The 27,609-nt window shown below is 48.3% G+C and overlaps 1 protein-coding gene across 1 annotated transcript in view; it reads left to right on the top strand.

Moving 5' to 3' along the window:
• Positions 1–27,609, top strand: part of SLC2A9 (solute carrier family 2 member 9) — a 245,638-nt gene that overhangs the window by 197,498 nt on the left and 20,531 nt on the right. The window contains exon 13 of the mRNA XM_018049726.1: positions 25,499–25,626. Coding sequence (XP_017905215.1) covers positions 25,499–25,626 — 128 coding nt within the window. The remainder of the gene's footprint in view (positions 1–25,498; positions 25,627–27,609) is intronic.

Genomic DNA, 27,609 nt, shown 5'->3' with positions numbered 1-27,609 from the left:
AGAGGAGTGACTCAATGTCTGTCACCACCCAGCAGGCTAGCCCAGCTCATTTACATGATGTTAGCCAAGTCGTAGGAAAGAAATGTGCAAAGCCTGCCAAGGTCCAGGCTCGACATCACTTCTGTCCCTTTCTCTTGGCCAAAAGGAGTCAAAGCCAGCCCAGAACTAAGTGTGGAGAAAAGACTTTACCTCCATTTGGAGGGGCTGAAAGTACCACGGCCACTCTGCAATCTCTCCAGAAGCTATAACCGCAGACCAGGCAAGGGATGACAATTCAGGATTCTCATTTTAGGGAGAAACAGGTGTCATTCGTTCATTTAACCATGTCACAAATAATTATTGAGTGCAAACTGGAAAAGCCATCCTTCAAGTACTGGCAATACAATGGTGAGCCAGACACACACACGCACACACACGCACGCACACACACGCACACATACACACACGTGCGCACACACACGCACACACACACAGTCCCTCCCCTCTAGGGAGCTTACTTTAAGTGACAGTCAGAAGTTAGCATCCCTGCTGGAAACGTATGACAAACTCCACTGACATAATTTGAAAAGGCACACTGCAGTGGTGAAGACAGGCTACAGGATAATGTCAAAGGCCCTAATTATTTTGAAGGTCTCAGCGTATGACGTGAATGCCCACTCCCCCACTTATTGGCTGTGCTTAAAGCAAAGCAATTTACAGAAAGTTAATTCATCAAAAGTTGACTCACTGAATGGTCAAATCGCTGAAAGCCATGTCATAGACAAAAACTCTTTGCAGAACTTATCTTATTTCTTTTAATTATCTCTCAAGAATGTAGAGACTTTTGTATAGAACACGACAATTTTAACACCTTTCATTGATTTCAGTGTTGCTCTTCATTTTGCCTGCATAAGTGAATTTGGAAAAATTTCCCCCCTTTTTTAAAATTTAGTTCCTTGGGGCAAAAAAGAAAAGCATAGCTGAGCAGCATAAAATATATCTGTATCCACAGTAAGAATGTATGTCTTCCTCGCTCTCCAAATCCATTTTATTCCAAAGACTGATACACACATTAAGTAACAGGGTTTGGATAGCAAGAGATATATCAACACATTTATGTTACTTTCTTTGATTCCTGAGTTTGGAAAGACAGAGTTTGGATAGCAAAGGTGCAGAGAGCGAGAGATATACACACATCAGTAGATGACGCTTCTCTTACTCATGAATGAATTTTACATCTTTATCTTCTGGCGAATTGACCTCAGTGAAATGAGCTGCTGCTGCTGCTAAGTCGCTTCAGTCGTGTCCGACTCTCTGCGACCCCATAGACGGCCTCCTATCAGGCTTCTCTGTCCCTGGGATTCTCCAGGCAAGAACACTGGAGTGGGTTGCCATTTCCTTCTCCAATGCATGAAAGTGAAGTCGTTCAGTCGTGTCTGACTGTTAGTGACCTCATGGACTGCAGCCTACCAGGCTCCTCCATCCATGGGATTTTCCAGGCAAGAGTACTAGAGTGGGTTGCCATTGCCTTCTCTGAGCAGTGAAATGAGAGGCTGTGCCGAATTCAGGCTTCCCTTGTGGCTCAGATGGTAAAGAATTCTGACTATAATTCGGGAGACCTGGGTTCAATCCCTAGGTCAGGAAGATCCCCTGGAGAAGGGAATGGCAACCCCACTCCAGTATTCTTGCCTAGAAAATTCCATAGATAGAGGAGCCAGAATAGGGGCTCTCTAGCTGGGTGGCTGTGTTTCAGCAGAACCCACTGTTTTTCACCTTATCCACCATCCAGGCTGCTGGGTAGGAAACAGGATTGGCATTTTAGCACATTTTCTGGAAGATTCCCAAATAGACAGTTCAGCCCAAAAGCACTGTCTTGTTTGTAGAAGCTTTCCAGCTTAGTAACCAACTCTGGGGCTACCCAGAGACCCATACCTGTAAGCTGGCCAAACTGACCACTGGCTACCCACTTCTCCTCCACAGCTCTCAGGACAACACAAAAGTCGTTTGAGAATGCTGACAGTGTGAACAATCGAGTATATAGCCCACATTTCAGATTCTGTGCTGAGTATTTCACTCAAGCCATCTTACCCAGCCCTCAATGAGCCCTACAGGCAGATTGTCTTATTCCCATTTTGACTATGAGGAAGATGAGCCTCCAGAAGTTTGTGGCTCTTCTAAGTCATACTTGTAGACGCTACTGATGTCAGAGCGTGGTGATGTTTGTACTCTTTTCTACCATAATGCAATGAGCATTGATACCCCCTCCAAGTTTCACATCCACTCAGAACCTCAGAAAATGTCCCTGTTTGGAAAGAAGATCGTTGCCTATGTAATTAGCTAAGGATCTCAAGATGACATCATCCTAGAGCCAGTTCAGTCGCTCAGTTGTGTCTGACTCTTTGCGACCCCATGGACTGCAGCACGCCAGGCCTCCCTGTCCATCACCAACTCCCAGAGCTTGCTCAGACGCATGTCCATTGAGTCAGTGATGCCATCCAGCCATCTCATTCTCTATCGTCCCCTTCTTCTCTTGCCTTCAATCACTCCCAGCATCAGGGTCTTTTCCAGTGAGTCAGCTCTTCACATCAGGAGGCCAAAGTATTGGAGCTTCAGCTTCAGTATCAGTCCTTCCAATGAATATTCAGGACTGATTTCCCTTAGGATTGACTAGAGCCAGGGTGGGCCTTAAATCCAACAACTGGTGTCTTATAAGACAAGGAGAGGACAGAGAGACACAGTGGTAATGTGAAGATGGAGGCAGAGATCAGAGTGATGATCCTGTAAGCCAAGGAACCTCAAGGCATGTCAGCAACACTGCAAGTCAGGAGAAAGGTGTGGACACTTCCTGGTTGCACAGTGGATAGGAATCACCCACCAACACAGGGAACACGGGTTCCATCCCTGGTCTGGGAAGATTCTGCAAGCTGTGGAGCACCTAAGCCCACGCTCCACAACTCCTGAGCCTGCACTCTAGGGCCCGGGAGCCCACAAGGACTGAGTTCCTGTCCACAACTACTGAAGGCTTTGCACCTAGAACCTGTGCTTCACAACCAGAGAAGCCACAGCAGTGAGAAGCTTGTGCAACTCAGAGAAAGCCCGCGTGCTGCAGTGAAGACCCAGCACAACCAAAAATAAATAAATAATACAAGCAATTTTAAAAACAAAAAAGAGAAACGCATGGGATGGTTTCTCCCTCACAACCTCCAGAGAAAACTAACTCTACCAACACCTCCATTTCAGACTTCTCGCCTTCAGAACTGCGAGAGAATAAATATGTTGTTTTTAGTCACCGCGTTTTGGTGATGTGTTAGAGCAGCCCTAGGAAGCTAGCCATGATGTTGGCAGGAAAATATTTTCTGTCTCCCAGGCAGCAGTCGACATGGGGCCAGTGGGCTTTGGAAATGACAGACTTCCATCATCCAGCTATCCTCATCCGCATCATCACTAATGCCAAACAGATGGTGGGGCAAGCTGCTCTCCGAGTTCACGGTGAGCTTTCTGCTTATTCAGGAAGACCAAGAGGAACTTGTAAAATTAATATTATCTTCCTTAGGCAAAGCACCTGTTCAGAGCTAGGTACCACAGTCACCCTCATCCTCAGAGCATCCTGCCAAGGAAACACTGTTCGTGACAGGGTCACCTGGGCTCCAGGAACCTGCCTTGCCCACATCGCATAGTGCAGAGATAGCCCAGGATTTGAACCTACATCTATCTGACTCCGACACCTTTCCTGCCACTCTCCCTCCTGTTTTTCCAGACACTTTGTTTCCTTCCTTATCTCTTTTCTGCAGCCTAAGGCAGAGTTAATTAGTGAGTTTATTTCCTGCCGTGTTAATTCGGCAGTGTGCTCTATGACTGTCTGCCAAGTTGTCCCCAGAAAAGATGGTCCCTCAGAAGCAATCCTAAGCAAACACTGTTCTGAGAGTGAATTTGAGCCCTCCAGGGTTTCAGGGCGGAAGCCTGGATCTGCAACAGAAAGATGGAAAGTTTTGAAAACACTGGTTCTACAGCCCCAAAGTCGGTGACACCGCCCGGGCTTCTAGACTTCCCTGTGGTTCCCCCAGCAGCAGTCTCCCTCCTGGCTGGGATGGAGCGATCCTGGGACCAGGTGTTTGTCACTTAGCTGTTCCTTGCAGCCTCTGAGATGGTGAGAGTGGGAGTCTCTGTTTAGGTGATTGGTGTCCCATGGCTGCTATACCAAAGTGCTGCAAACAAATGGCTTTAACAACAGAAGCCTCGTCTGCCACAATCTGGAGACCGGACGTCCAGAATCAAGGTGTCAGGAGAACTGCGCTCCTTCAGAGGCTCAGGGGAGAATCTGCCCACACCTCCCTCCTGGCTCCTAATGGCTGCCAGCATTCCTCGACTTGTAGCCACATCCCTCCAATCTCTGCCGCCTCTTTGAATGCCTCCTTTTCTATGGACTCCCAAGCCCCTCCCACTTCTCCCATATAAATGTGGTTAAAAATAAATTCACAACCTGAAGGCTGAGAGTTATGTTTTATTAGGCAGGAAATCTTAGGACATCGAGTCCATGAGGCAGCATCCCAAGCGACCCGAGAGAAGTGCTCTGAGAGGGGCGGCGGGGGCGGGGGAGGAGACAAGTTAATCGAAGTTTTGCAACAAAAGGCAGATAGTCTGACTTCAAAATACTATTGTTAATTAAAGAAAATCAGATATCTCAAGTTAAAGAACTCAGCCCTTTTCTATTTATGGGCAGATGCAAGAGTCTGGGCTCACTAAAATCATTCCTTTTATATGCATCTCGGCTATCTGGGCTTCCCTTGTGGCTCAGCTGGTAAAGAATCCGCTTGCAATGCGGGAGATCTGGGTCCGGTCCCTGGGTTGGGAAGATCCCCTGGAGAAGGGAAAGGCTATCCACTCCAGTATTCTGGCCTGGCGAATTCCACGAACTGTATAATCCATGGGGTGGCAAAGAGTCAGACACGACTGAGCGACTTTTTCACTTTCAGCTATCTGGGACCAGTATCCTATGTTTTCACATAGGATCCTGAGTTCCGTCAGGGCTCACCTCTTCACTCTTGGTGGTGGCTACAATCGCTGATGACTATAACATCCTCTATTTACTGACATGGCAGGAAAGATGTATGTGATTGCATTTAGAACCCATACTGATAATCCAGGATAAGCACTTCCTTAGCCTGGATTTTAAGAACTTTAACTGCCATAGAAAGCAGTATTCACAGGCTCCAGGGATTAGGAGATGGGGTACATGGAGGGCCCCACCTGCTCCTGTGATGGCAGAAGGGCTCACAGTTCAGCAGTTGCACCCTTCAATCTCCACGCAAATGCTCTCTCCTTCTCTCCTGTCTCACCCACTTCTAACCTCACAGTGGGTGAAGGGATTCGAGAGCCAAGGACCAACCCTTGTTGGCCTTTTCCGTGCAGCAGAAACCTGCAGCTGACTTTGGAATTGCCGCCTCTGTTGTGTCTTGGTTCTGAGTCCAAATGAAGCTCTGTTTTAACCTCCTGTTACCCATGCAATGTAAATGTTAACTAACACAACATGACTACAAGGCAAGAAGTCACCTTTGCTAAACAGGGTCTGGAAGGTATAAAAAGGAGCAGAAGCAGAGTCTGCTTCTTGAGGGATTACTAGAAGTAATTCTTGGGGGCAAGGCAGGGTGGGGCAGGGGCTGTGTCAGAGTCCTGTGACTGTTACAAACCCCCACTAACCTCAGAACAAATATACATTTATTCTCCGGGGCTCTGGGGTCCAGAAGCCTGAAACTGTCATCAATGGGACAGAGTCAAGGTGTCTGCAGGGCTAGTTCCTTCTGGTCTGGGAGAGTTTGTTTTCTGGCCTTTCCCTACTTAGAGGTTGCCCACATGCCTTGACTTGTGGCTCCTTCCTCAATCTTCAAAGCCAACTGGGTAGCGCCTCTCTCCTCTCTGACCCCCTGCCTCCCTTTTACAAGGACCTTGTGATTATATTGGGCCCACCTGGACTGAGGGTTTCCCAGGTGGCTCAGTGGTAAAGAATCCATCTGCCAGTACAGGAGATGAAAGGGATGCAGGTTCCATCCCTGAGTCAGGAAGATCCCCTGGAGTAGGAAATGGCAACCGCTCCAGTATTCTTGCCTGGAAAATTCTTGCCTCCTCCACCAGAGGAGCCTGGTGGGCTACAGTCCATGGTGTGGCAAAGTCAGACACAACTGAGTGAGCAACTCTGCATGCACCCGAATGGGGTAGGATAACCCAGAAGAGTCTCCCCATCTCAAGATCCTAACATTATCATACCTGCAGTGTCTCTTTTGTCATATCAGATAATTAGGAGTCAGCATCATTGCAAAGGCAGGGGGTGGTGGTTATGCACATTCCAGGTAGTAGCAGCATTTCCTAAGGCTAAAAGGCATGGGAAAGAAGGATATATTTGGAAATGGCAGGAAGTCAGGAGGCTGGTGGTGTCACGGGGGAGCTGGGAGTGTTGGCAGGAGGGGCTAACAGGTAAGCAGGTTGAGATAAGACCCTGCCTCGTAATTCAACCAGTATTTGTTGTTGTTCAGTCGCTAAATCATGTCCGACTCTTTGGTCTCATGGATTGCAGCTTGCCAGGCTCCCTTGTCCTTCACTACCTCCCGGAGTTTGCTCAAATTCATGTCCATTGAGCCAGTGATGCCATCCAGCCATCTCATCCTCTGCTGCCCCTTCTCTTTTGGCTTTGGTCTTTCCCAGCATCAGAGTCTTTTCCAAGGAGTTGACTCTTCACATCAGGTGGCCAAAGTATAGTGAGTGTATTAGTTCACTTGGGCTGCTATACAAAGTCCTACAGACCAAGTGGCTTAAACAACAGAAGTGTGTTGTCTCACAATTCTAGAGGCAGGAAGCCCAAGATCAAGGTGTCAGCAGGGTTGGTTTCTTCTGCAGCCTCTCTCCTTGGCTGTGGAAAGCCCACTTCTCACCCTGCTCCCACATGGTTGTCCCTGTCTATGTGTCAATGTCCTAGTCTCCTCTTCTCGTAATAACACCAATCAGATTGGGTTAAGACTTGTGCATATAACCTCATTTAATCTGAAAATTTACATTTCCAAATGCAGTCACATTCTGAGATACTGGAGGTTAGGACTTCAATACATAAATTCCAGAGATGTCACAATTCATCCCTTAACAGTAATCTAAAGTGAAGCTCCTAGAACAAGAACCTCCACGGTTCAGGTACTTATTCTTCCTTTGACCAACTGACGTGGGGCCAGTTGCTTAACCTCTCTGGGAGTCATCTGAAAATTAAAGATAGCAATAGCACCCACATCACTGGGAAGTTGTAAGGATTAAATGCATCCATTTTTTCAGTGAATAGTTACTAATGGCAGCCATGTGCCAGGCACTCCTGTAGGTGCTGGGGAAAATGATAATGAACAAAATAAAAAGAAAAAATGCCTGTCACTCTGGAAGTACTGATGCTGAAGCTGAAACTCCAATACTTTGGTCACCTGATATGAAGAACTGACTCATTTGAAAAGACCCAGATGCTGGGAAAGATTGAAGGTGGGAGGAGAAGGGGACAACAGAGGATGAGACGGTTGGATGAAATCACCGACTCGATAGATGTGAGGTTGAGCAAGCTCCAGCAGTTGGTGATGGACAGGGAGGCCTGGCATGCTGCAGTCCATGGGGTTGCAAAGAGTTGGACACGACTAAGAGACTGAACTGAACTGGAATGTTTATTATAATCAGATGTTATCCTTTATGTATTATGAAGAAGGGAATGGCTACCCACTCCACAATTCTTGCCCAGAGAATCCCGTGGACAGAGGAGCCTGGTGGGCTACAGTAGTCTATGGGGTCACAAAGAGTTGGACACGACTGAGCAACTAACACTTTGACTTTCTATCCTTTGTATAGGGAAACAATATAAAACAATATGAAATTCACTTATCAAGTATATTGGACTGGAATAAGCACTACAGAGAAAATTTGAGCAGGGAGATGGCCAGGAAGCTTCTCTGGGAAGATTTTGCAACTTGTCAGGGAAGGTCCTAGAGGCAAGGTGTCAACTGAGCAAAAGACGTGAAACCATGAGGGAACAAAACATCCCGAGAGCTGGAGGAAGAGAACACAGGGCAGGGGGCAGCGGGCGATGACCCAAATGCTGATGCCCACACGCTCGGAGCAGAGAGGAGAGAGGGCCTTGAAACCCTCTCTTGGCTCTAAGCCGCAATCTCTCTAAGGCGCCAGTGTCTGCAAGAACAGAGTATCTTTTAGACTCTGCCTTATTTGCTTTTGCTCCTGTGACAAATTATCACAAACTTAGCCAACGAAAACAACACTCATTAATTATCTTACAATTTGGAGCCCAAAAGTCTAAACTGAGTCTGCAGGGCAGCTCTTCTTACAGAAGTTTGAGGGGAGAATTTATTCCTTCCTGCTTCCTGCTTCTCAAGGCTGCTGCCAGACCTTTCCTCGTCGTCTCTTCCTCCATCTTCAAACCTCTGCTTCTGCAATAACGTCTCTTCTTCTGACTTTGACCCCCTTGCCTCCCTCTTCCATGAACTTTTATTTTGGGGACACAGAGCCCACCTTGAACAGGCAGGAGAATTTCCCCATCTCCAGATTCTTAATGCCATCTGCAAAGTCCCTTGGCCATGTAAGGTAACATTGTCACAGGTTCTGGGGACTAGAATGTGGACTTCTTTGCAGGGACATTATTCTATCTATCGGACCTCCCTGGTGGCTTAGACAGTAAAGAATCCGCCTAATGCAGGAAATCTGTTTCAGTCCCTCGGTCAGGAAGATCCCCTGGAGAATGGAATGGCTACCTAACTCGAGTATCCTTGCCTGGAAAATCCCATGGACAGGGGAGCCTGGCTGGCTACAGTCCACGGGGTTGCAGAGTCGGACATGACTGAGCGACTACTCATGCATGCATCCCATCTGTCACAGCACCCTTGATGCTCCAAGTCTGCACAAGGGGAAGGAAAACTGTGCAATATGAAACGGCATTTCCTGTATTTTATGTTCCCGTGGGCCGCTTGATGTAGTCAAGAAACTATGGGCTTCATTCTCTTCTAGTCTTGGGCCCTAAGGCCAGGACCCCACTTCCCAGCTGTGTGACCTTGGGCAGCTTAGCTCAGCTCTCTGGTCTGTTCCCACCTGTAATAGGAGGATGATGGATACGAGAAAGCTGAGTGTAAAAGAAATCTCTGCCAAGTGCCTAATAGAATTTCAGCCTACAGAAAGCACTCAAGGAGCAGGGCTGTTACAAGGTTTCCTAAGCCACAGGTCAGCTTCCTGTGCTTAGGAAAGCTGCCCCTCGTGGGTGTCTTCTTAGGAGAAGTGGGTCCCACCCCTACCCGCCCGCCACCCCCCACCCAGCACTCTGCAGTTGAGGAGGCCAAGCTCTGGAGACCTGAGTCTTCACTAAATCAAACAAGCCTTCGGGAAGAGAATTGCTTCTGAGAGGACATCAAACAGAACAGGCTGAGGGTTATTTTTCTAAGACAATGGCGTTTCTAATGGAAAATTTCACCCACCGTGAAGTCTCATTTCTCAGAAGGAGCCAGGGGAGGAGCTGGGGCAAGTCCGTGTACTGTCTCACCGCTGCGGTGTTCCCCTGTGTGCACCTGGCTTTTTTGTTTAAATAAAACATGTGCAAAAATAGAAAATCGAGCTGTTTAGGTCTTAAAAGGGCCTGTGGGGGCTTCCTTTATAAAGAAAACTCAGGCATGTGCTTCAGTGCGTGGATTTTCTGAAACCTATTTGACAGTTTACAGTACATTTTTTGCCCTTTTATCTATTCTCAGTTATGGTCCCAATTATTTTGTTCAACAAAATATTATGAATACACACCATGAGCCAGGTACTGTGTTCCACACTCAGGATGCAGAAACAGAGTCAGAGATATTTTCCATCTCTGGGAGTTCATCATCTAATAAGATAAACATCAAATAATTACAGCCTGAAATTATTATACATGATTATAAATTATAAAGTGCTTCCCTGGTGGCTCAGATGGTAAAGAATCTGCCTGCAATGCGGGAGACCCAGGTGTCATCCCTGGGTTGGGAAGATCCCCTGGAGAAGGAAATGGCAACCCACTCCAGTGTTCTTGCCTGGAGAATCCCGTGGACAGAGGAGCCTGGCGGGCTACGGTCCATAGAGTCTCAAAGAATTGGACATGACCGTGTGAATAACATACATGCATACATAAATTATAAAGGGCTTCTCTGTGGCTCAGCAGTGACAAACCCACCTGCAATTCAGGAGACACGGGTTCGATCCCTGGGTCAGGAGTATCTCCCAGAGGAGGGCATGACAACTCACTCCAGTATTCTCACCTGGAGAATCCCATGGACAGAGGAGCCTGGTGGGCTACAATCCATGGGGTCGCAAAGAGTAGGAAAGAACTGAAGCAACTGAGCATGGTATATATTATAAAATAATTATAAACACTTATGACCTATAAACTTGAAAAATAACCTGGAGAGTGCAAATTCCGTGAACTTGAGGATCAAGTACAGTAAAGAGGAGCAAGATGAGTAAGTTGACAGGAAGGTGCATTCGTTAATTTAAAAGTATTTATCAAGCACTCCTTATGTTGATCCGGCACCCAAGACACACTGGTGAATGGCAGAGAGACATGATCTTAGCTCTTGCATCTTACGTCTTGGAGGGAAGAGAGAGAGTGGGGGAGTGCTCAGACCCCAAGCAGCCACCCCCAACAAGTGCATATTTATAGGACCCTGTCCAGTAAACTAATACTTTATGATGAGTGACATGAACTAAGAAGGAATAAATAGGGTGAGAGCTGGAGTCGTAAAAGAAGAGTTGCTTTTAATGAGCGTGGACAGGAAAGGCTGCCGTGAGCACTGGAGGCAAGGCTGGGATGCTGGAGAAGGAAGTGGCCCTGTGAGGATCTAGGGAAAGGATGTGCAAAGGTCCTGAGGCAGAAACTCGCTTGATGGGTAAAGAGAAGCCTGGAGTGTTGTCAGTAAGGAAGAAAAGTGATGTTAGAGGTGAAGTTGGATGGAAAGAGGGGCCCAGAGATGGAGGAACTTGTAGCTCTCTCGTAAGGAGCTAGGATTTTATTTTCAGTGCAGTGGGACACTACTGGAATATTGAAGCAAGGAATTTGATCCAATCTCAAAATGTTAGCAATGTGGCTGTATTTTCAGTCTTTCATTCAGCAAGTTGTTACTAATCACCTTCTATGCATATGACTCCATTCTAGTCCCGGGAGATGCAGAGGAGTAAGACTTAACCTAGTGGAGAAGCAGCCGGTTTCATTCATGGATTCATCCATTGACCAATGTTCACGGAGCTCTCATACTCTATACAGTGAGACTGTTCTAGAAATTAGGGCAGAGCATAGAGCAAGACCCTGATGCTGGGAAAGAATGAGGGCAGGAGGAGAAGGGAGCGACAGAGGATGAGATGGTTCGATGGCATCATTGACTCAACTGACATGAGTTTGAGCAAACTCTGGGAGATCATGAAGGACAGGGAAGCGTGGCATGCTGCCGTCCATGGGGTCGAAAAGTGTCAGACATGATTCAGTGACTGAACAGATGGAACAAAACAGACAATGTGTGTGCCTCCAAGGAGCTGACATTCTGTTGGGGGAGGGTTAGAGTAAGCACATAAAAATATAAGTATGTAAAAATACTGAGTTTTTGAAAGAAAGTTCGTGCAAAATGAGAAGGAGGAGATGGTGGAAGGGTGCTAACTGAGACTGGCAGGGGGGCACAGAAGCCCTCCTTAGAGGAGGTGACAGTGGAGCAGAGATCTGAGAGATGGGAGGGAGGCCTCCATGCAGGTATCTGGAAGCAAGCAGCTTGTGATTCCCCGCTTGCAGCTCCCAAGGTGCTGATCCAGGTACCAAGATGCACCAGTGAGTGACACAGAGACGTGGTCTTTGCACATGCCAGCCTCAAGGAGGACCTTTCGAGGAAGGAGGAACCCCGAAGCCAGGGCCTCAGAGAGGAGCAGGACTCAGACCTAGGTTCCATGTAATAGCTGAACTCGTTCTTTCACAAGAAGTAAGCTCCCCATCACTTGAGGTATACAAGGAACTGTGTTGATGGGACTCCATAGAAAGGAGCCAGGCTGACCTGGAGTCCAGCCCTGGCTAAGAAGGCCACCAATTCATTCACTGCCCACCCCTTCCCTCAATAACCCCTCACCAAGCACTCCATCTAGGCCAGGCCTGTCCCTTCAGCCCCCAGGGATCCTTGGAGGGGCGGGCATGGACAGGTGGTGTTCCCCAGTGGCAGGGGGTTATGAGCTTGCAGAGGAAGGGGGCAGTGGTAAATTTTAAAAGGTGAGAGTTTTTCAGGTGAGAAGAGAAAGCAAGGGAAGGGGATCCCGTAGGAGCCACCAGGGGCAGGCCGGGTGTGGTTGGGACCTGCAGCTTGTCCTCGCTGGCTTTGCCCTGTCCAGCAAGGTAGCAGCTTTGCTGGCAGGAGAACCCAGGCTGTGAAAACAGGCCAGCTGTGGGCAGCTGTGGTCCTGCCCAGCAGGAAGGGTTCTGTTCCCCCCCACCCTCAGGAGCCCAGGCTGAGCATATCCCCATAGGCTTCAGCTTTTTGATTTGGAAATGATTCAGCTGTACTGAGGCTGGCATATCACAGCCAATCTGGGATGAAGACACAGCTGGAGCTGCTACTTCTGCAAAGACAGCACTCCCCAACTTCCAAGGGGAGTTTCTGTCTCAGCCTGAACATCTGCCACGGCCGCGGGAGCTGGGGACCCCGAGGATCTGAGGAGGACACCTGGAGAAGAAGAATAAGCTCAGCTCCCCGCTGAGGACACTCCAAGGAAAGTCAGGAAAAGCCCCAAGGCCTGTCGAGGTCACACATGCACAGAGCACTTCAACTTGGCCACACGAGATTTATTCCAGCATCCCTCCTGGGTCTCCCGTTTTAACTGTTTCCGTGGGCTTCCTTTCCTGTGCCCGACTCAGTGTCATCACTGGCGCAGCAGGGAGACCACGTGTCAGATCCCTGCCACGTGTTAGATTAATGACCTTGGGCAAGTCGCCTCCCCTTTCTGAGACTCAATTTCTTCATCTTTAAGCTGGGGATAACACGACCTACCTAGAAAGAGCAAGCGGCTCTTAATTACTTTAATTAATTAATTATATATTAGTATATATTAATTAATATATATGTTAATCACTTGATTAATTACTGTAGCTCTGCACAGGCGGCCACACCATGGGCAGGCAGCACGTGGTAGGTATTATTATTTTTAAGCTGTTTGCATTGACTGAGAGGATCTATGGAAGGTCCAGTAGACCCGGGTTTGAATCCCTCCTCTGCCGCTGCCTGACCAGCTGTGGGACCTCAGTTGAGAGTTTTCACCTTGAGCCAGATTCCCACCTCAGCGGTTTGCCCGGGACCATCTCAGCTTGCCCTGGGTGTCCAGATGTCATTATCAAGAGCAGCCCCCAAGTCTCTGAAAACACATCATACAGTCTCCCCCACCCATTGATCAATGGGGCACGACATGGCCACCCTCAAAGATGAACAAGGAAAAAGCATAGGAAAACTCCTGATGAATCTGAAAATGCCTGCCCGCCGTAAGTCAGCCTCAGCCAAGTCGCATTTACAGAAACGTCTTATAGCCAAAGAGAAGCAGTGATTAAATTCTATCATATAGCCAGGCACGAGGGCACCTTTGGCAGCAGGCAGCAGCATTTGTTGAAAACTTCATTCTCCGCCTTTCTTGCTCTCGGCATGCTCATGTATTGAGTCTCCACAAAGCCCAGCTCCTGCCCTCTCCAAACTCACATTTGAAAGCCCTTTCCACTATCTCTTCTGCTGCTGCTAAGTTCTTTTGGAGATCAGTTCGGTTTGTCCGGATTACTGACAACTTGAATTTTCTTTCCCCGCATCTCATAAACACAATAACCTCTGCTAATCAGTCAGGAGATAAGTTAATATGCCACTGCAGTGACCAACCACCGCCAGGGTTTTTGAAATGCAGGATATTCTGTTTGCAAAGCTGGGACAAGCTAGTGGCCCAGGAGTCTAGATTATAAATCAACTGCTGTTCAGAAAAGAGCAGGCTGGCCTGGGCTTCGGTCTTGGGCAATGCAGGACTTTGAAAAACAAGGATGAGTTTCCCCACAAAGAGATGTTAAATCAAGGACTCGAGGAAAGTAGTTTATTAATATTTGGGGGTTGATCCCAGGAAACGCCTGAAAATGGACAACTGAAGTGGGAAAGGAAGGAAGTGGAAGGAAGAGACGTTCTTGCTGCATGCTAAGTCGCTCAGTCGTGTCCGACTCTGTGCGACCCTAGAGACTATAGCCCGCCAGGCTCCTCTGCCCATGGGATTCTCCAGGCAAGAACACTGGAGTGGGTTGCCATACCCTCCTCCAGGGGATCTTCCCAACCCAAGGAATGTACAATCTTGAGCATATTACTTCTTCAGGCAACCAGAGCAGAATCCTGCTGAAAAGCTATAGGAAATATACATTTTAGAGTCATCCCCTGAGAAGTATTCATCCCAACTCCCTGCTGTCAGTCTGGGGAGAAAGAGGTGTCAACTCCCCAGCCCTCTGGCTGATGGAAAGCCAGACAAAGCCGTGTGTTGCATCTGGCAGGAGGGTGCTGGGCCGGCTGCCCTGAGATGGGAGGGGGGCCTGAAATAAGGGTGGACCACCAACCACATGTGCTTCGGCATTCTGGGATCTCGAGACAGCACCATGAACTCACAGGCTCTAAGATGCCATCTAGCCCGGGGACCATCACTCCGTTGGACCTGTATCCCCAGTGCCCAGCACTGCCTCAGCTCAGAGCCAACTCAGTCATTTGTGCACATGGAATGAACATAGAAAACCACTCTGCCAAGACCCAGGCTCAGGGTGTGACTGTCTTGGCTCTATCCAGGTTGCCTTCAACTGCAGCACCCGTACCAAAGACCTTTCCTTATCCAGGCACCCTTGCATGTCTGCTTCAACAGCCCTTCCAGTGCTCACCCAAAGGAAGGATGTTGAAATGTGCCCAGGAGAGCTGACTACGGAGACCTCTGATCTCTGACTTTGTGGAAATGTAAACTCCTGACCAAGCTTCGTAGCATCATCAGAGGGTGTGAACCCACCAAGCAGAACAAACACATCACCGTGAGCTGGCCCTGATAGATTTGAACTGTGTTTTCCTACCTGCTAATTAGCTGCCTACACTCATTAGAGTGTGCAGCTCTTCATTTTTAATTAGAATTAGCAGAGTCCATGTGGCCTTATGTGGCCTCTTTTCTCCTGAAATGCTTCAAAAGCATCCCCCAGAAACTCCAGCACAGAAACCTTCAACCTGAAGAATGGGTCTTCTTAACAGTCCAGATGAAAGAAATTCCACTGGAATAAAGTCTTTATCAAAACACACTAATTGGTAGTCAAGAGGGGACTCGCTCTGTGTTTCAGTGGAGCACAGTTCAAGAAGGCAGCTAAGTCTATGATTGATCCCATGCAAATTCCAGTGAGAATCACAGAAGACAAAGAAGAAATTACACAAACATTTTTCCAGCTTTTTTCTCAAGTTCTTCATGATCATGTCCTAACCAGCATCCTTATCTGCCTCCACACTCTCCCTTCACCAATGCAAGCTCCACTCAGTGCCCGGCGGTACTTTCCCATCACAAATCTGATTATGGCTCTCTCCTGCCAAAGCCTTTTGGCTGGCCACTGCACCTCCCACCTGCAAACTCCAAACCCCCTTGCGTAGTGATCTAGACCCTGGGATCTGCCCAGTGGACCCTCCAGACAGTGCCTCTTCTATCCTATCTCCCCCATCCTGAGCTGGAATCCCCCAAACACCATCCTCTAGACCCTGTCCTGTGTTCTGCCCCATGCTGGCCCCAGGACCTGGTTAGCCCTCCATCCACAGAGTAAATTTCCACTCACACTTACAAGACCTGTTTAACTGTCATCATTTCCTGTCTAGTCATTCATTCCACAAGCATTATTAATCGTAAACATCTATTAATAGGTGCAGGTTGCTACAGGGAGGAAAAGAAACAAGATATCTGTCCTCAAAGAATATAATAAGCAAGCAAAGAATAAAGGAAAGAGGAGACCATGACACCATCCACGGGAGGAATAGGTGGGGACGGGCCTCCTCCTTCTGTCTAGTTCAGTTCACACTTGAGTCTCACTTTTCCCTCCCTTCCCTTTCCTTAGGAGATATGCTCTATGCAAGCGAGAACACAGGCTGGGGTCCGGACCTCTGCTGGCTAATTTCTTGGGCTGTGGTTAGGCTGGGAGAAAGGGGAGAAAGCTGGCATAACTTATATATTATCACCTACTGGAAGCCACATACTATTCAAGGGTTCTCATGGCAGGAATACTGGAATGGATTGCCATTTCCTCCTCCAGGAAGTGAAAAGGGAAAAAGCTGGCTTGAAACTCAACATTAAAAAAACTAAGATTATGGCATCTGGCCCCATCATTTCATGGGAAAAAGTGGAAGAAGCAGTGACAGATTTTATTTTGGGGGGCTCCAAAGTCACCACAGATGGTGACTGAGGCCATGAAATTAAAAGATGCTTGCTTCTTGGAAGGAAAGCTATGACAAACCTAGACAGTGTATTAAAAAGGTCCGTATGCCTTGCTGACAAAGGTCTGTATAGTCAAAGCTATGGTTTTTCCAATAGTCATGGACAGATATGAGAGAGTTGGACCATAAGGAAGGCTGAGCGCCAAAGAATTGATGCGTTTGAACTGTAGTGCTGGAGAAGACTCTTGAGAGTCCCTTGGACTGCAAGGAGATCAAACCGGTCAATCCTAAAGGAAATCAGTCTTCAATATTCTTTGGAAGGACTGATGCTGAAGCTGAAATTCCAATACTTTGGCCACCTAATGTGAAAAGCCAATTCATTGGAAAATAAATACCCTGAGGCTGGGAAAGATTGAAGGCAGGAGAAGGGGGCAACAGATGATGAGATGGTTAGACAGCATCACTGACTCAATGAACATGAATTTGAGCAAACTCCAGGAAATAGTGAAAGACAGAGGAGCCTGATAGGCTACAGTCCATGGGGTCAAAAAGAGTTGGACACGACTTAGCGACTGAACAACAAACAACAACTGGGAGCCAAGCCCATGATAAACCAGCTGCTATATCCCTTGTGACCTGAAGTGTGTCCAAAGCCGGGGACATTCCCAGCAGTGGGAATAGTCAGTATGCGCAGGAACTAGGAATTCCCTGGAAGGATACTGACTAGAGCAGACAGGCTAGTTTGGAAATCCTGAAACATGGAGACTCACACTTCACCTCTCTGGCCTCAGTCTCTGCATTTGGCAGATGAGGGTGGGGCTGGACAGGTGGCACCTGATTCTTTTTAATATTTTATTTTATTTATTTATTTGGCTGTGCCGGGTCTTAATTGCAGCACATAGAATCTTCAGTTGCAGAATGCAAACTCTTAGTTGTGGCATATGGGATCTGGTTCCCTGGGATTGAACCCAGGTCCCCTGCATTGGGAGCACAGAGTCTTAGCCACGGGACCGCCAGGAAAGTTCCCAGGTGGTACACAATTTTGCAGCATCTCTGGATACAAAAGGAGCAAGCTGCCTTTGTTCTTTCAGTACAGACCAGTGACTCCTGGTGACTTGTAATTCTTCCTTACCCATGGTTAACCATGTCTGATGCCATATCCCTATGGAATTTATCACTTGATTTCTGAAATAATTTAAAACTCCACAAAGGGAAATCTTTCCCAGAGCCTGACACACAGGAAGTACTTAACACATGAACTATCTTTATGGTTAAAATTGCTCAGGAGAGGCGTGGTCCAAGAGAACGCTAGTCTTGTGATGGCTTTGGCTTTCATGACTTAGTGGGCCCCCAGATGCTGGCAGCTCCTTGAAATCAGAAGTTACATCTGCTTCTTACCATCGACATCCCAGAATCAGTGCTGCTGTGCTGTGCTTATTTGCTCAGTCATGTCTGACTCTTTGCGACCCCATGGACTGTAACTCACAAGGCTCCCCTGTCCATGGGGATTCTCCAAGTACAAATACTGGAGTGGGTGCCATGCCCTCCTCCAGGGGATCTTCCCAACCCAGGGGTAGAGCCCAGGTCTTCTGCATTGCAGGTGGAATCTTTACCAGCTGAGCCACCAGGGAAGCCCAAGAATACTGGAGTGACTAGCCTATCCCTTCTCCGGGGATCTTCCCAACCCAGGAATCAAACCGGGATCTCCTGCATTGCAGGCGGATTCTTTACCAGCTGAACTACCAGGGAAGCCCCCCAGCGTCTGGCTCATAGTCAATACACAATGAACGTATATTAAGTGAATGAATGAAGAGAAGAAGAGCTATAGCAGTTGATATGATTGAGCCTTTGCTATGTATTGTACACTTTGCTAAGCACTGTCTCATTTTTTTCATTTTTGTAAGTATTTATGTATTTGGTTGCTTGAGTCTTAGTTGAAGCACGCAGGATCATTGCTGCGTCCTGTGGGATCTTTCACTGCAGTGCACGGATCCTCTCTTGTTGCTCTGAGGCATGTGGGATCTTATTTCCCCAACCAGGGATCAAACCTGAGCCCCCCACTTTGCAATGCAGATTCTCTAATCCACTGAACCACCAGGGAAGTCCTCAGCCCTGTCTCATTTAATCCCCACATGATGCTAAGAGGTAGGAACTATATCTCTATCCTCATTTTATGGACGGGAAAATTTAGAGCCATGTGACTTGCCTGTGGTCACACACACAGGTTGGAAGTGGAGAGTTTATCTGACTCCAAAGCCAGTGCTCTTAGCCATTAGCCTGGGCGCGTTGGCATAGTCATAATTTACATGTGCCAAGTAAACAGGTTTTACCAAGGTTTCAAATAGCTCATCCCTGCGCTTAGGTTATAGGTGGGAAAACTGAGGCTTAGAGGAGGGCCAAAACCTCCCACCTTGCAGTTTGCAGAGCCAGAGGCACCCATTGAGTCAGGATGGGACAAACCTCGCAAGGGCTACAAGGGTGTGGGCATCCGAGCTCCCCAGAGACAAAAGGATAGCCCTGCCTCTCCCATTTGGCTGAACAGGCAGCCTCAAAGCTAAGGGGCTTCCCAAACATTCAGCCTCCTTCCTGCATCAGCTGGGCTCTGGTGCCAGCTCCCTGTCCTCAAGCAGCAGGCTGTGCTTACCGTCGTAAAACAAACCTCTTTGGAAACCCTGTCTTTATCCTCTAACATCTCCTAGGGAAAGAGCAAGGGAGACAGTCTTTTCCCTAAAACAGAAGCTCTTGGTTTTGGAACCAGGTCTGACTTCCCTGGTGGCACTAGTGGTAAAGAACCCGCCTGCCAATGCAGGAGACACAAGAGACGTGGGTTCTATCCCTGGGTTGAGAAGATCCCCTGGAGGAGGGCACGGCAACCCACTCCAGTATTCTTGCCTGGAGAATCCCATGGACAGAGGAGCTTGGTGGGCTACAGTCCATGAGATCACACAGAGTCGGACACGATTTGGCAGGCACTATCATTTACAGCTTGTGCTGCCTTGAACAAGCCATTCTGCTACTTTGTGCCTTGGTCTCCTCACGTGTCCAGTGGAGGATTCGGATGTGAACTAGTAGATTCTGAAACAGTAGATTTCAGAAAACTAGTAGATTCTGAAAATACTCAGCAAAGGACTTGGTACATAAACATTGGATGAAAATGGGTGAGCAAATGAGCAAACAAGATAAAGCCTAGTGAAAAAATGCAGCAGAATAGCCATAAAGAATTTTCAAAATGATTACATTTGATTTAAAAATTTTAATAAGCTATTTTTCAAAGCTGGTACTCCAGGGGGAAATGTGTTTAAAGGATTATGTGATTTATAGACACACTGATGGAGATTTTTTTAAACGGATTTCTAGACCTTTTAAAGGGCTTTTGAAATTGACGATAGTGGTTCCATTGAAGAATTTTAATGAATATGAATCATAAGAAAGTTTGGACTGCTGCCTTTTATTTCTTTTAAGTAGAAATTGAGATTTTTCTCAGGTACCTTGCAAGAGCTAGGAAACAGCAGAGGAGGAGGAAGGGAACTAAAGAAAATGTTTAGGGAAGCTTGCCAGGAGCATAAATATCAGGACACACACACATTGCTAAGCTTGCTGCATCTGATCCTCAAAACAATGCTAAGGGGTGGGAACTAGTCTTATCATCATTTCATAGATGTGAAAATGGAGAGCCATGGATGTCCTTACCTCCAGTACTCTTGCCTGGAGAATCCCATGGACAGAGGAGCCTGGCGGGACTACAGTTCATGGGGTTGCAAAGAGTCGGACATGACTGAGTGACTTTCACTCACTCACTTGGTCACATAGCCAGTAGAGAGAGATGTGGGAATTGAAATCATGTTTGTCTCCTGCAGGAGAAAGGTTGTGAGGCTAGACCTGTGTCAGACGGCTCCTCGTGGTGGACACCAGGGTTGCAGTTGTCCAAGAAAACTTGGTTGTCGCAACAGCGGAGCCAGAGACACAGGAGCTGAGTGCCATATGCCACCCAGTGCCCTTAAGCATGAATACATCCCATCCCGTGCACTAACCACTGTGTGATACCCCCAGCCATGCTCTATCGTGTGGTACTACCACATAGGGCACACAAAAAAACTGAAAGTGAAGTCGATCACTCGTGTCCAACTCTTTGCGACCCTATGGACCGTAGCTCACCAGGCTCCTCCATCCATGGGATTTCCCAGGCAAGAATACTGGAATGGGTTGCCATTTCCTTCTCCAGGGGATCTTCCTGGCCCAAGGATTGAACCTGGGTCTACCACATTGCAGGCAGACACTTCACCATCTGAGCCACCAGGGAATCCTATGACCACATAGTAGTGATAATTAAGTGAAATAATGTATGTCAAGAGCTTTTCCCAATGCCTGCCACAGTTACCACCACCATCATTCAGCAGCTGCAGCAACACCGTTATCTCTACCTTCATCATTATCACCATCATTTCTGTCATGATATCACCATCCTTGCTAGCATCATCACCACCACCGTCACCATCATTATCACTAGCATCATTATCATCATCACCACCACCATCATTACTAGCATCATTATCACAACCAACAGCATTATCACCACCATCACCATCACCACTGTCATCACCATCACCACTGTCATCACCATCACCATCATCACCATCACCATCACCACTATCATCACCATCACCACCATCATCACCATCATCACCATCACCATCACCACTATCATCACCATCTCCACTATCATCACCATCACCACCATCATCACCACTATCATCACCATCATCACCATCTCCACTATCATCACCATCACCACTGTCATCACCATCACCACTGTCATCACCATCACCATCATCACCATCACCATCACCACTATCATCACCATCACCACCATCATCACCATCACCATCATCACCATCACCACCATCATCACCATCACCACCATCATCACCATCACCATCATCACCATCATCACCATCACCATCACCACTGTCATCACCATTATCATCACCATCACCGCTCATCACCATCACCACTATCATCACCATCACCACTATCATCACCATCTCCACTATCATCACCACTATCATCACCATCACCACTGTCATCACCATCACCATCATCACCATGAAACCATCATCACCATCACCATTACCATCACCATCACCACCATCATCACCATCACCATCATCACCATCACCACCATCATCACCATCACCATCACCACTGTCATCACCATTATCATCACCATCACCGCTATCATCACCATCACCACTATCATCACCATCTCCACTATCATCACCACTATCATCACCATCACCACTGTCATCACCATCACCATCATCACCATGAAACCATCATCACCATCACCATTACCATCACCATCACCACCATCATCACCATCACCATCATCACCATCACCGCTATCATCAACATCACCACTGTCACCACCATCACCACCATCATCACCATCACCATCACCACCATCACCACCATCACCATCACCACCATCACCACCATCACATCATCATCACCACTGTCACCACCATCATCACCATCACCATCACCACTGTCATCACCACCATCACCACCATCACCATCACCACCATCATCACCATCACCACCACCACTGTCACCACCATCACCACCATCATCACCATCACCATCACCACCATCACCACCATCACCATCACCACCATCATCACCATCACCACCACCACTGTCACCACCATCACCACCATCATCACCATCACCATCACCACCATCACCACCATCACCATCACCACCGTCACCACCATCACCACCACCACTATCATCACCATTCCACCATCATCACCATCACCACCATCACCACCACCACCGTCACCACCATCACCACCATCACCACCATCACCACCATCACCACCATCACCACCACCACTGTCATCACCACCATCACCACCATCACCATCACCACCATCATCACCATCACCACCACCACTGTCACCACCATCACCACCATCACCACCACCACTGTCACCACCATCACCACCATCACCACCATCACCATCACACTATCATCTCCATTACCATCATCACTCCTGTCAATAGACCTTAGGCTAGTCACCCCCCTTCTTTGAGTTACAATTAGCTCATAAAATGGGAGAAAATAATGCAGATGAGTTTAAAACTTATTCTAGTAGCTAACAGTTATTGAATAATTAACATATATTCAGTACCTTACATGGGGCAGACTTATACCAAGTGATTGCACACAGTAGTTCATTTAATCCTCACAAACCCTCTCCTCCCACTAGTAAGTCCCTTCTATCATACCTCACTTGTGATAGATCTGCATTCTAGAGGGATCTGGTAGACCCTGAACTTCCACGTGTTCTTACTGACACCAGGGCCCTAACCCACCATGTCTCACCACCTTCTCTGGCTGGGGAGTTTGAAGGAAATAATGGAAATGAAAACCCATAGGCACAGTGGGCTGTGCAGGATTGCCATGGTTGCTTATATTTGTCATGCGAGGGTGGCCTGAAGGCCTGAGAAGGAGAGAGAGGAGACATGATGTAGATGTCCTGTGAACCCAGGGGTCTTAACCGTTCCTCCACTGATCTTGCAAACCTTTACAGAGTACCTGGTGTGTGTGTCCTAGGCCCTGTGCTGGGAGGAGGCCCTGTAACCGGTAAACTCGTGGCCTCAGCCCTGAACAGCAAAGTGCACAGAGGCAGGTTTGTCAACATTCTGCTCCACTGTAAACTAATAAACTGGCGGCAGAAGTGTTAATAAGTTACCTACAGATGCTTCCAAACACACCCAGGGCAGTCAGGAAGGTGAAACACCAGCCCTCGGCCCTGTTCAGGCTTCAGCAGAGCTGTGAACTGCCCCCGGGATGTGCAGCAAGGCTCGTGGCAGTGGGTGTGTGACACGCTTGCCAACACAGTCACACGTGCCCCATAGACCTGAGGCTGGTTGTGTCCCATTTTAGCGTGCAGCCATTATTCCTGCACATCATTTTGATAGACACCTCCAAGATAAAGCGTCCACCTTTTTTGTAGAAAGCAGTATATCAAACCTGTTCAAAATCAATGTCAAGCATTTACTTCAAGTATGTAAATATCAGTCACCTGTCTACTCTGCCAGGCCAATGGAGATGCCAGGTTCCCTGGAGGGCTCGCAGTCTAGCAGGGCAGGGGCAGGGCATGGGTCATGGGCGATCCATTCTGAGTCATTTTTAAGGTGCAGAGTCCAAAGCTTGCTGGCAGCCTGCTGGGGCAGTCGTAGTGAAAGCTCTGGAGACACAGGCTTTAGCTGGTCCTGGCTGTGTGACCTTGGGTTGCTTGGTTGAACCTGACGATGAGTGCTGTGGTTTCAGGGTGCAACGCTCACCCTGAAAGCTTTGTATCCATGGGGTGGCAACTACCCAAATCAGCCCCTTCCATCCATCCCCACCGCCACCATCCGAACCCTGTAGACCATCATCGTCTGCTCCTGCCAGCCCCAATAGCCTCCTGCATCAACCTCTGCCTCTTCCAGTCCTTCCTCCAAACAGCAGTGGTCTCTATGGAACACAAACTGATCACATCAACCCTTCCTTTAAACCCCTCGTCGGTTTTCCTCAATGACAGCCCCTCTCCTTGATCTCCAGAGGCTGCTAAACTGGCCCTGCTCAGCTTTGTCATCCCATCCCCTTCCTCTATCCCCTTCCTCAGATGTCCAAACAGGATAGCCTCTGTTATAGACTTTGCTGTTTTTCAGTCGCTCAGTCACATCAGAGCCTTTGTGACCCCATGGACTGCAGCTCGCCAGGCCTCCCTGTCCATCACCATCTCCAGTACCTTGTTTAGACTCATGTCCATTGAGTCGGTGATGCCATCCAACCATCTCATCCTGGGTCATCCCCTTCTCCTCCTGCCCTCAATCTTTCCCAGCATCAGAGTCTTTTCCAATGAGCAGGCTCTTTGCATCAGGTGGCCAAAGTATTTGGAGCTTCAGCATCAGGCCTCCCGGTGAATATTCAGGGTTGATTTCCTTTAGGATTGACTGGTTTGATCTCCTTGCAGTCCAAGGGACTCTCAGGAGTCTTCTCAATCCTTTTCATCCCTCAGGGTCTCTGCCCTTTCGTCCTTCAATCGGCATGATCGTCCCAAATCTTCACAAGCTGCATCTCCTCCTTCGAGCCATATTTCTACCATCACCTGCCCAGAGAGCTCTCCCCACCACTGCTAACGTGGATCTCCACCCCCTCCATTGCCTTGAGCATTTCCTCCAGCGCTTATCACATGCTGCATTAGTTATCATTCCCCCACTTCCTTTGTGATAAACAAGTCATCCTTTCTCCCCCAACAGATAAGGGAGTCTCAGAAGTGCAGGGGCATGACCACGCTCCTCCAGGACTGTGGGGCCAGCCCCAGCACAGTCAATAATCACTGAATCTTTTTTTTTTTTTTTAGTTTTTCATTTTTTAAATTTTAAAATCTTTAATTCTTACATGCGTTCCCAAACAAGAACCCCCCTCCCACCTCCCTCCCCACAACATCTCTCTGGGTCATCCCCATGCACCAGCCCCAAGCATGCTGCACCCTGCGTCAGACATAGACTGGCGGATAATCACTGAATCTTGATGGAATGAGTGAATCCAGCCTGTGCGTGTGTGCTAAGTCGCTTCAGTCATGTCTGACTCTTTGCAACCCCCTGGATTGTAGCCTGCCAGGCTCCTCTAGCCATGGGATTCTCCAAGCCAGAATACTGGAGTGGGCTGCCATGCCCTCCTCCAGGGGATGTTCCCAACCCAGAGATCGGACCCGAGTCTCTCATGTCTCATGTATTGGCAGGCGGGTTCTTTACCCATTGCCACCTGGGAAGTCCAACCTAGTGATTCCTAAACTGAGACAGGAGAGCCTAGAAGATGAATCATCTCTCATTTGGGAGGACCAGGTCAGAGAAATGGTTTGTGTATCTTTAGGGGTTACAGGCTATAATTCTAACATTCATGCCCAAAGATGTCACTCTCCCAGGCAGAGCCACATCTTACCAGGAGGTAAGAGATGATGGCCAGACCTCCCTGGGATGATTAACCCATGCCCTGGCTCTGGTTGCAGGTGGCATTCCCTTCATCCTGACCAGCGAGTTCTTCCAGCAAGCCCAGCGGCCAGCTGCCTTTACCGTGGTGGGCACCGTCAACTGGCTCTCCAACTTCACCATTGGCCTCCTCTTCCCATTCATTCAGGTGAGACTGACAAGGGGGCTCTTGGTCATGAGATCCCCTCCAAGTGATGGATGATTCATAACGCAGAGGTTGATTCTCTCTCAAATGGAAACTCTGTTGGCCTGAGGATAGGAGAAATGTGCTTTGGCCCAAACTCTAATCCTCTTTCTCCCTCCTGTATCTTTTGGGAGTTGCCCCTGAGTGCTAAGGGCTGTCATGGGGCAGATTCGCATCACTGAAGGTCTGCAGGGAAACCTCGGTGAGAATCTCAAACGTGCAATGCACTTGCCCTGGTGTGAGACAAGGTCTGGGTCATGGTTCCAGTGCCCATGCCACCTCACCATGCCTGTAGCACCCTCATTGTCTTCAGCATCACCACAGCTAATGGGGGTCATTGTCCCAAGGGTGACCACCATTGACAGGAGAATGATAACCCAGGGAACAGAGACAAGTTCTCTTTGTGTAAAGAGGCCAGTGTGGCTGGAACCAAAGGCACACAAAAGACAAGAGAGGAGATAAATGATATCAGAGAGCTCTCCAGGGCCAGGAACACAAAAGACAAGGACTTTACAAGTGTTCCTCACAGAGCAAGGGGCCAGCTGCACTCCAGGAGGGAGGATCAGGCTTCCCTGCTCTAAGGCCCACCAGAGCTCCCCGCTGCCCAGAGAGCAGGTGACACCACTGGCGAAGGTGAGACTCCATCAGAAACCTCTGAGCAAGAACCCACCCCCCATTTTGGGGGCTTAATTCAACCCTCCCCAGCCCCTCCATTAATTCTCTGCCTGTTCCTTGACTAGCGCCAAGTCCAGCACATTTCAGAGACCCTGCTGCAGGCAGGCCCACATGATGGGAACTCCTGCATGCCCAGTTGTGGAGCAGTTACTCTGCACCAGGCCCCTGGCATGGGGTTTTAGGAATTCACGACACCCTCAGGCAGCCCTGCACTGTGGTTTCTCATCCTCTCCATCCTACAGAGAAGCTGAGGTTCAGGGAGTAGACGGGGTCAGCCCAAGGTTCCAAGTCATCATTCAAACTGGTGGCTCTGCCCAGCCCCCTCTTCCTCTTCCGCATTCTCCATCTACTGCTCTGTCCTCTCAGTCTCAGAGTAAGCATCCTGACTTAGCTACAGCCACTGCATCTCTGAAACATAAGTAACACAGGGAGGCCATGGACCAGGGAATCCATATCCATCTACTCCATCCTCGGGGCACGTTTGTCTGGCCGTGCTCAGAGCATAACAAGTTGTCTGTTCAACTGACTTCAACCCTTCAATGGCTTCTCCTAGTTTGGCTCCAAGCCAACACAGCTGGGCGTCAGTAAAATATTCATTATTGTGGGGAAAATTCTCTTCCAATTGTTTCTCTCTCAGCTCACAGCTCCCCATCTTCCTATAGATTAAGCAGAGATTATGTCCCAGATATTTTTTCCCCCCTAGCATATGGTGGCTCAGATGGTAAAGCATTCTGCCTGCAATGAGGGAGACCTGGGTTTGATCCCTGGGTCAGGAGGATCCCCTGGAGAAGGAAATGGCAACGCACTACAGTACTCTTGCCTGGAAAATCCCATAGATGGAGGAGCCTGGTAGGCTACAGACCATGGTGTCACAAAGAGTCGGACACAATTGAGCAACTTCACTTTCTGCCCCAGAGCTTTAGGGATGATGATTGGCAGAACCCTCTCCTTCTGGAATAACTGCCCAATGGCAGGTGGAGGGAATGTGGCCAGTCTCACACCTGCCAGTTAAGACCTTGGCATGGCAGTAATGTGTGTTCCAGGCAAACTCCCATGAGTAAAAATCACATAGCCACACCTAAGGAGAAATGCATGCTGCCTAGTGTCTGGAAGGGGAAAAACCAGAAAGTTTGTGTCCGTCCCCTCCCTAGGCTGCTTCTCAAGGAGGGAAGTCAGGCTCAGCAGGCTTGGGAGACTTGCCCAAGGCCCGGGAGCTGGTGAGAATCTGTAAGAACACAGTCACAGCCACAGACTTCCTCTCCCATCATGGTT

The sequence above is a fragment of the Capra hircus genome, chromosome 6 (genome assembly GCF_001704415.2).
Source record: "Capra hircus breed San Clemente chromosome 6, ASM170441v1, whole genome shotgun sequence".
Taxonomy (NCBI): Eukaryota; Metazoa; Chordata; class Mammalia; order Artiodactyla; family Bovidae; genus Capra; species Capra hircus.
The sequence above is the reverse complement of the archived record's forward strand: the minus strand, read 5'-3'. Positions and strand labels throughout refer to the sequence as shown.